The sequence below is a fragment of the Nannobrachium achirus genome, assembly GCF_963921795.1.
Source record: "Nannobrachium achirus genome assembly, chromosome: 17".
Taxonomy (NCBI): Eukaryota; Metazoa; Chordata; class Actinopteri; order Myctophiformes; family Myctophidae; genus Nannobrachium; species Nannobrachium achirus.
Window position 1 is genome coordinate 42,208,098 of NC_137824.1, and position 9,916 is coordinate 42,218,013.

The following is a 9,916-nucleotide window of genomic DNA, read 5'->3' on the forward strand; positions in this document are numbered from 1 at the left end:
TTCTTGACCGCTTCATCATAAGAGTTTGATTCCTAATTCACCTCCCTATTGGTGAGCTCCTCAGCCCTGCTTCATAAAGATGATCTGCCGTCACCAGAGATAATTGAATAGGAGCAGATGTCACGGGAAGAAAGAAAAGACGACCTGCCAGGCCTGTCAAGAAGCGTGATTCTTATGATCTACCTGAATGTTCACAAGCTTGTCAATTAGCCCGATATGATACATGACAATGGTTGCCCTTTGTGTCGATTTGATTAAATTACATTTCTATCCTGAGGTCTTTAAATGCCTTTATATGTGTTTCTATAGAGGCTTTGTCTAGCGCTGCGGTTTCTAAGCAAGCCAGTGCATTCATTAGGTTTCATAGTTATGAGGTTCAGTAAATGCATTGCGAAAACAATAAAGCTAGCGTTGATGAGAAAACGACAATATCGTCGGTGTCGGGTGGAAACCTTGTCTGTAAAAAACCTTTCGTTTTGTATTTATTGTTTTAAAAATGAACTAATCTAGTGAAAATAGCAGATCTACAAGCACACAACGCCTCGCACCGTGAGGCGTTGTGTGCTTGTAGATTGGCTGTTTTCACTACTTTTGTGCGACAGCCTTGTAAGATGAAGCAGGGCTTTACTTGGTGAAAAAACATACAAACTTGAAACTTGGAGATACGAGGTTTCTGCCCGACAGTGACAATATACTTTTGAATATTTAAGGTTTCTTTAAGCAAATAGTCCACTGCTTTGATCAATATGTTTCATATATATGAACGTGCATAGTTTACATGTATGTATAGTTTGTATGTATATGTATGCATGTACATACACACAGTATGCAGGCTATGTATTACAGTATATTAGAGTGTTTCAGTGGTATGTGTTCAAATATTTAAATCCCACTAATATTAACTCACATAATGGAGTTGTGTACTTTCATCACTGCCGATGAGCAGGTTGGTGTCTTGCGAGGTTTCCTCTGCCATGTGAACATGAATTGGTGAATGTAATGCACTTTGGAAAGCTATAGGAATGTATAGGACATCTACAGCTCCTCGCACTTTGGAAAGCTATAGGAATGTATAGGACATCTACAGCTCCTCGCACTTTGGAAAGCTATAGGAATGTATAGGACATTTACAGTTCCTCTCGGCATCAAAGTGGTGACAGTCAGAGCTTTCTTTAAACCTGCACCTTTGAGTGCTTTATTCCCTGTCTTCTCCATGGCAACTGGACATCCATCTGACTCTGACAGCATAGGCCTACTGCACAGCGTTGCTGTAACAGTATTGGACATAATAGGTTTCGTTATAACAACTCAAACAATGGAAATCATGAAAACTAGATAGATTTTTTTTTGTGAACCAAAAAAAGAAAAGAAAAAATCAAATAAAGTTATACCAAAATAGAAAGAACTAACTCTATAATCATTTGTTTTCAAAACTAAATTGTAGGGAAAGGTTTTCATGTTTGGCAACATATAATAATCTATCTTCAAATGTATTTTAGTTTTAATGGTGAATATATACATAGCCTAACACAGCCCAAGCATTATATTTTGGATTGTGACTGTTTGAACATAATTAGTAATGCACAATCAGGGCCATCTTGCACAAATACATTAATTACCCACATTACCATTTATGCATTGGCGTGCAGCGTGCATAATGGCTTCACAATAATCTGATGTGTTTGCACACATTTCCTTCACAATAAGAAACAAAGGGTAGCCTGCTACACAAAAATAGGTTTCCTAACGTGGCTTAGCTGTTAAGGCAATACATTATAGGCTACTCACAAGTTATACTGTAATCGATACAGGCAGTGGATGCCGTCCCAGCATCTGGTTTAATAGGACAGCTTTTTGGGAAAGTTGATAAAGGATTTGTGGAGATGTAGACTGCTCATATTGTAGATATATTCGTTTTAACGTGTCCACCTTATGATTAACGTCATGTTTCATCTGGAAGCCGACAGTCCAGTGTTGTGAAGCGTCTTAAAGGAGATACACCATGCATTTAAAAAGTATTTATGTCATATTGTTTATGTCCCAAAAACGTTTTTCAAAAGATTTGAGGCTAAATTACCACTCCTGAATAGAGAGCCTCTCTCATTTTTGAATGGCTCTCAGAGCATTTTCAGCTGCAGTATAAAATTGGCCTGCGGGGGGGTGGCGCAGTTCTGCCGTTGTGTGTGCAGATATGCACCCCAACCAAACACTACACAAAAGGTCTTGCAAATAATAACAATAATATATATATATATATATTTTTTTTTTCTTCTTTTCATTTCGATTATAGTTATAGTTTTCTTTTTAACATATTGCAACCATTATAAACGGAATATTATTATCCAGCCATCTAGGCTGCATCTGAGCAGCTCCATGGGTTTTTAAGGGTTAATCTCAGGGTCACGCAAAGTTCAGTAGTTCACCCAACTGAAAGAGAAAGTTGTTGCAGCTGTCAGACTCACTCGGAGCATCGTTGTCCACAACAAGACTGGACTATAGCCTACTACAGATTAGAATAGTTGTTTAACAGTTTAACATGGTAGCGCGATCAGAGCAAGCAGAGGACATCATCAGAGGATCATCTGTTGTGAACTGATGAAGTATAAAAGACGGTGGATTGTTTGGATCCGAGCTAGCCTGCTAGCCAGTAGCCAAGGCTAATCTGCCTAGCGACGCTGCAAATGGATTATTTTTTGTTTAACGAGATACAGCAGATACCAGCTTGGTGAGTCCATATTTCCAATTCCTTTGATAGCAGCTACAATGGATGTGGCACTTGTGAAATGCTGTGTTTCTGCAACGTGCACACGTGGATATGTGTGAGCATACGTTGTCATGATAATTTGGCTGCTCAGGTTATTTAATATATATATTTTTTATTTTTTCACCTTGGTTTAACTTTTGAGCCACGCTGGCTGCTATGCAAATGAGCAGAAGAGGGGCTGGATTATTAAAATTAGGTCTGGTTTGGAGCTTCATAGGGGAGGGCAAATGGAGCACCCGTGGGATGCTTTTGCAGATCGTGACGTCCCATTCGGCAGCAAATCAGGACAGCCTGTTTTGAGCACCCGTGACAAGCTTTTAACTTGTGCCCTCCCAAAACCAGAGAAATACACAACGGTCAGAAATGGGACTTTGTGAGGATAGAAGATGCCAGTGGGACCCCAAAAAAAGGTTTTAAAATAGGAAAAGTGCATTTTCATGGTGTATCTCCTTTAAGAATCTGTGTTGTTTGTTGGATGTTTTCATCTTCAAATACGTGTGCATTGTTGTTAATTAGTGGTTGGACAACTTGCCAACTGCCAAGTGCCCTCTCGTGAAAGTGTCTGTAACGTATTCTAACTAATAATAAACTTATTTTGACTGTCCAATATAGAACTTAACCCATGCGGGACGGATCTTGAGTAAGCGATAAAGCGGATGTGAAGCCTCTTCTCCACTTCCGTTTTGTTTTACAGTCGCACAAATTTATCCTAACAAGCATGAGCTGGAAAGTGAGCTACCGTAGTTGTCAGCATTTTACAATACAGTCAGGATAGTCATCTTGATAATGTTTTATGTATAATATTGAACACAGTGCAGTAATGATTTATGTAGAATCTGTGTCATTCAAACTGTCACTTATGTAGCCATGTATGAGTGACTAAGACTACTGTATAACACAAATATGATGGTCAATAACACAGCGATAACAGTGATTGAATGTATTGAACATTCAATGTAATGTAGAACACACAACAACCACTACGGGAAAATAATGCCATTGGTGTACACAATATACCAAACTTTATGCTGAGGATGCTTTTTTCATTCTCTTTGCTCTTTTGCACTCTTTCTTTCCTACGTCATTATTACTTATTATTACTTATTATTTTATCTTTAGATGTGTTGTTTTTTGTTGTTTTGCTGTTATTTTATATACTAGAAGCTGGGCCGCCCGACCTGGCCAACTCGGGAACGATGTAAATAGGGAATGAATGCCCCGCCCTTTAATGCAAACCCCATTATACCTGTTGTCATAGGACCCGTTTTGACCATCTGTTTGCCTGTGTCCATTTATGCCCATATATGGAGATATCTGTATCTGTCTGTCTGTCGGCGTCCATTTTATGTCCATATATGGAGATCACTGCAGATATAGTTCTGGGTCCATTTTATGCCCATATATGCCCATATATGGAGATATCTGATTTTATGCCCATATATGGAGATCTCTGTATCTGTCTGTCTGTATCTGTCTGTCTGTGTCCCTTTATGCCCGTATATGGAGATCTTTGTGATTCTGCGTCCATTTTATGCCCATATATGCCATATATGGAGATATGTTTTGACCATCTGTTTGCCTTTGTCCCCTTATGCCCATATATGGAGATCTCTGCACACACAGTACCGGTTGCTGAAAACTCTGATGTCAGACATCAGCTCTGCATATGGGCATTCATTTTATGCCCATATCTGGAGAACGCGCGTGCCGGTGGGAAGAACGGTTCTCGAGATACGCGGATTACATACATACATACACATTCACAGAGATTTTTTGTTGACTCATGTGGCGTACGTGATGTCAGAGCCTTTTATGAAGTGATGTCACAATGAGTCAGCGCTTGCGCAGATTTCCTCCGGAACAGCCTGATGTCAACAAACGTGTGTCGGGTCGGGTCGAGGCCCGGCACTGCACTCCGCGGCGCGGCGGGGAACGTGCGTGCCGAATCTGAAGCCGGTGGGACGAACGGTTCTCGAGATACGCGGATTACATACACACAGACAGACAGACAGACAGACAGACAGACAGAGATTTGTCGCATTTATAGATAGATATAAATCAAAATCATCTAAGCATATTTAGCTTGCTGCTTAGCAGAAATTATATTTTAAAATAAATGTTTGTGAACTTTTCTGACCCTTTGGAATCTCTCCCCTGGCAAACCCAAATTACAATAATAATGCAACACCAACACAAAACATAATAACTAGTAAGACGCCTCAGGGCGACATTGGGGCGACCTCGCCCTTTAGGGGCGAGGTCGCCCCAATTCTTGTCCATCTGGCCAGTGATGTATATCGGCCCAGTTACCCATATATGGAGACCCCTGGTACCCATATATGGAGATCCATGTACTGATGGTACATCCCTTTTATGCCCATACATGGAGATCCCTGTCTGAACCAGCCACACAGATATGGGCTGTTTTCCTCCATATATGGGCATTCCCATTTGAAGTCCTGTTAGATATGGGCTTAATAATGATGACATCAGGGATCTCCATATATGGGCATAAATGGGATACTTTTAGAGTGGTTCCCATGACATCACAACAAACAATCCCTTTATGCCCATACATGGAGATCCCTTTCTGAACCAGCCACACAGATACGGGCCATGTCTTGGCCATCTGGCCAGTGATGTACTGGTATATCGATGACATCAGGGATCTTCATGGGCATAAAAGGGATTCTGGGGAATACCCATAAATGGACTTTTACATAGGTATATCACCTGTGATATCACCTGTGATGTCACAGTAATGTGTCAGGAGAACCACAGTGTCAGGTGTGACCTTCAGACAGACAGACAGACAGACAGACAGACAGACAGACAGACAGACAGACAGACAGACAGACAGAGATACACGGACAAGATGTGCCGTTTTTCATAGTAAACCTGCGACCTACGGTCGCAACCTGTAAGACACCTGATTCGAGTTGCGGTTGGTTGTTTAAGTTGGACAAAATGTGAACAAAATTTTTCCCAAATATGGATATGACTGACGTTTGACATCATAGATGTCTTATGTTATACAGTAGACCACATGAGACTCACACAATATGTCCATATATGGGCATTCCAAGCTATGGGCTTAAGATTTATGACATCAGGGATCTCCATATATGGGCATACAAGGGACAAGGATGGAATGTGAAGTCACAATGTGATGTCACAACAATGTGATGTCATAGGTCAGCTATAGACATCGAAGGCTGGGGTCCTGGGAGCACAGGAGGAAGGCGAGATGTTGACATGTTGACCGTCCTCTGCTGTTCTCAACATTAATAAGACCTAAAGAACGACATGGGGCAGTAATATTTGTTATTTGTTGTTTGTATCAAACCCGAACAAGTCAGCAACAGACCAAGATGTCAGTAAACCGCTGCATGTACGCGTTCTCTCGCGTTCCACGCAGACTTAACGCGTTGACTCGAAGTACAGTAGTCGTGGCTGAGAGTAGTGTCTCCACAGCGTTATTCAAGCAGTCGTTGTGTCTCTCCGTGGGTTCTTCCAGCCGTCACGCCTCGTCCAACAACTCGTGTCAGAGACCCGTGGATACGTCGCTGTTCGTCCCCCTCCCCATCAAGACTGAAGCCTCGGCGGATGTTGGCGTAGGGGCCGAGTTGACTCAACCTCTGGATAAAAGCGAACTTCTGAGAATTCTCAACCGGTTCTACAAGAGGAAAGAGATGCAGAAGCTGGCAGCAGACCAGGGTCTTGATGCTCGTCTGTCGCACCAGGCTTTCATCAGTTTCAGGAAGTATGTTTTGGAGATGCCGTCGATCAACGCTGAGCTACACATAATTCTGAACGATATCTGCTGTGGAGCAGGTCATATAGATGACATATATCCATATTTCATGCGTCATGCCAAACAAATCTTCCCCATGTTGGATTGCATCGATGACCTGAGAAAGATCTCTGACCTAAGAGTCCCTGCCAACTGGTACCCAGAGGCCCGTGCCATCCAGAGAAAGGTGATTTTCCATGCTGGGCCAACTAACAGTGGTAAAACCTACCATGCCATTCAACGTTACCTGGCTGCTAGGAGTGGGGTCTACTGTGGCCCACTGAAACTACTGGCTCACGAGATCTTCGAGAAGAGCAACGAGGCTGGCGTGCCTTGTGACTTGGTAACGGGAGAGGAAAGGACATGTGTGGACCCTGAAGGCAGAGCAGCTGAGCATGTGGCATGCACAATTGAGATGTGTAGCGTCAACACACCATATGAGGTGGCTGTAATCGATGAGATTCAGATGCTCAGGGACCCTTCCAGAGGCTGGGCCTGGACGAGATCGCTGCTGGGTTTGTGTGCAGAGGAGATCCATGTGTGCGGGGAACCTGCTGCCATTAACTTTGTCAGAGAGCTGATGTTCGCCACAGGGGAGGAGATGGAGGTAAACAACTACGAGCGTTTAACTCCATTCTCCATCTTGGACCATGCTGTGGAATCACTAGTCAACCTCAGACCAGGAGACTGCATCGTCTGCTTCAGTAAAAATGACATCTATTCAATCAGCAGACAGATAGAGGTCCGAGGGCTAGAATGTGCTGTAATCTATGGAAGCCTACCGCCAGGCACCAAGCTGTCCCAGGCCAAGAAGTTCAACGACCCCGATGACCCGTGCAAGATCCTGGTTGCAACAGACGCCATTGGCATGGGCCTCAATCTGAGTATAAAGCGCATCGTCTTCAACAGTTTGGTGAAGCCCAATGTTAATGAGCAGGGAGAAAAGCATATGGAAACAATCAGCACCTCCCAGGCTCTGCAGATAGCTGGACGTGCAGGCAGGTTCTCATCCATATTTAAAGAAGGGGAGGTCACAACAATGCACAGAGATGATCTGCCCGTCCTAAAAGAAATCCTCAGCCACAAAGTGGACCCCATAGAGACTGCAGGTCTCCATCCCACTGCTGAACAAATAGAGATGTTTGCCTATCATCTGCCTGATGCAACACTCTCCAACCTTATAGACATATTTGTCAGCCTCTCTCAGGTGGATGGTCTCTATTTTGTGTGTAACATTGACGATTTCAAGTTTCTGGCCGACATGATTCAGCACATCCCGCTCGACCTGAGGTCACGCTATGTGTTTTGTACCGCGCCCGTCGACAAGAAACAACCCTTTGTATGCACGTCGTTTCTAAAGTTCGCCCGTCAGTTCAGTCGAGATGAGCCCTTGACATTTGACTGGATCTGTCGACATGTCAGCTGGCCTCTGTCTCCGCCCCAGAACATCAAAGACCTAGTCCACCTAGAGGCTGTTCACGATGTACTGGACCTTCACCTCTGGCTGAGCTATCGTTTCATGGACATGTTCCCGGACACCGCCTTGGTTCGAGAGATCCAACATGAACTTGATGACATGATCCAACAGGGAGTCCTTAACATCACACGCCTCATCAGAGCCACTGAAGCAACCACCACTGAGAAGGCACAGACACAGCGCAAACATGGCAGAGCGCGACCTGGCACCAAGCAGGCTGACAGGGGTCAAACGGTACATCGAGTAGAGGGAGTGACAGGTGAGGTGATTGACAGTTCTCTTGCCAGTCGCCTGGTGCGGGACGGACTGTTGAGCTCTGATTTGTTAAGACAGCTGCAGAGGGAGTGGTCTAAAGCAGGGGTCTTCAAGAGGGGGTCCTCAGAGTTACCATAGGGGGTCCTCCAAATCTTTGTGTGGTAGGTAACATGTCATTAGGTCGAACACCCTTTGGATCGACCACCAAACTCTAACCCAAACCCTAATCCTAACCTCAGTAAAACTATGCCTAACTCTAACCCTAAACCTAACCTCAGTAACCGTGACGCGGGTGATTATCTAACCTGCCGACGCTCGCGGGTGATTATCTAACCTACTGACACTGTTCGACCCAAGGGGAGTTCGACCTATGGGGCAGTCCCCACTTTTTTCTTATTTTTTTATAGTAACCACTTGAACCCTAGTGTCCTTATTCTGAGAACTTTAGCCAAAAATAGCAGATTTGTAGATCAGCTATTTTTGGCAAAGAGATTTGGTATAGAGGGGAAAAAGAGACGATTAATTACAGAGTGAAAGATCAAGTTTATTATGCATTGACAGTTAAAGTGGTTAAATATCTGAACACAAATTGACATGAATCCAAAATACCAAAATACACTGATGATTGTGCTGTCAAACAATGAAACAAACTATATGGAATCTATGAAAAGGTTGTGGGGGTCCCTGCTACATCTCTCTCTGAACTAAGGGGTCCTTGGCCTGAAAACGTTGAAGACCCCTGGTCTAAAGAGCATAGCATCTCACAGGAAGAACTCCGCGATCAAAACGCACTTGGACCAAGAGGTTCCAGTAATAAAGTGAAGAAGGAAAAGAAAAAGTATTGTGACAATGCACATTGTCATGGAACTGTCTTATGAGAGAGTGGGAATATAATTTTGTAACTTATTTTATCCAGTGGTTCCAAAAGCCTATTTAACAAATTGTGTCCCATACTGTATTCACATTTAAAGCCATGAGTTTGTAAAGGAAGGGTTTCATGGGAACGGACACTAGCAGGACCATATAAACTCTTAGCTGAAGCAGAATTGTGGGGTTATCAGCACAGAAGAGTTGTGATTCATTACGGTCATTGTTTTGGCATGACTAATATTTGGTTGCCTTGGTTAATATTATTGCTAGTTACCAGTGAACATGACTTGACAACCAAATAATTCCGTTCCCACTATTAGTAACTGTAATACTTAGCAATAATGTGAAATCAAATGTGTCTTCATGGAGGAGAATACATCGTTGTTGACGGGTGGAAACCTTGTATGTCCAAAACAGTTTGTTTTCTTCCTGTATGATGAAGCAGGGCTTTAATTTACGAAAGAAAACGTACACATTTAAACTTAGAGATATGAGGTTTCTGCCGTACAGTGACAATATGGTAGTTAACCAACAGGAAAGATCACTGACACCAATTAATAATACAAATCTTTTGTGACAGCTGTGTACACATACCAATCCAAAGAAGAATCATACACAGCTACACAACGTCTATCAGTTGATTAATAAACAATACGTTGTATAGGCAATGTCACACGAATTCCGTCCTTGTCCCTTGTATGCCCATATGGAGATCCCTGATGTCATCAATATTAAGCCCATAGCTTGGAATGCCCAT

The 9,916-nt window shown here is 43.0% G+C and overlaps 1 protein-coding gene across 1 annotated transcript; it reads left to right on the plus strand.

Moving 5' to 3' along the window:
• Positions 1 to 6,135: 6,135 nt before the first annotated feature.
• Positions 6,136 to 8,427, plus strand: LOC308302493 (ATP-dependent RNA helicase SUPV3L1, mitochondrial-like; the record flags this gene model as incomplete). Its single annotated transcript, XM_080746748.1, has 1 exon — positions 6,136 to 8,427. The coding sequence occupies one exon, from the start codon at positions 6,136 to 6,138 to the stop codon at positions 8,425 to 8,427; it is 2,292 nt and encodes a 763-aa protein (XP_080602874.1).
• Positions 8,428 to 9,916: the final 1,489 nt, after the last annotated feature.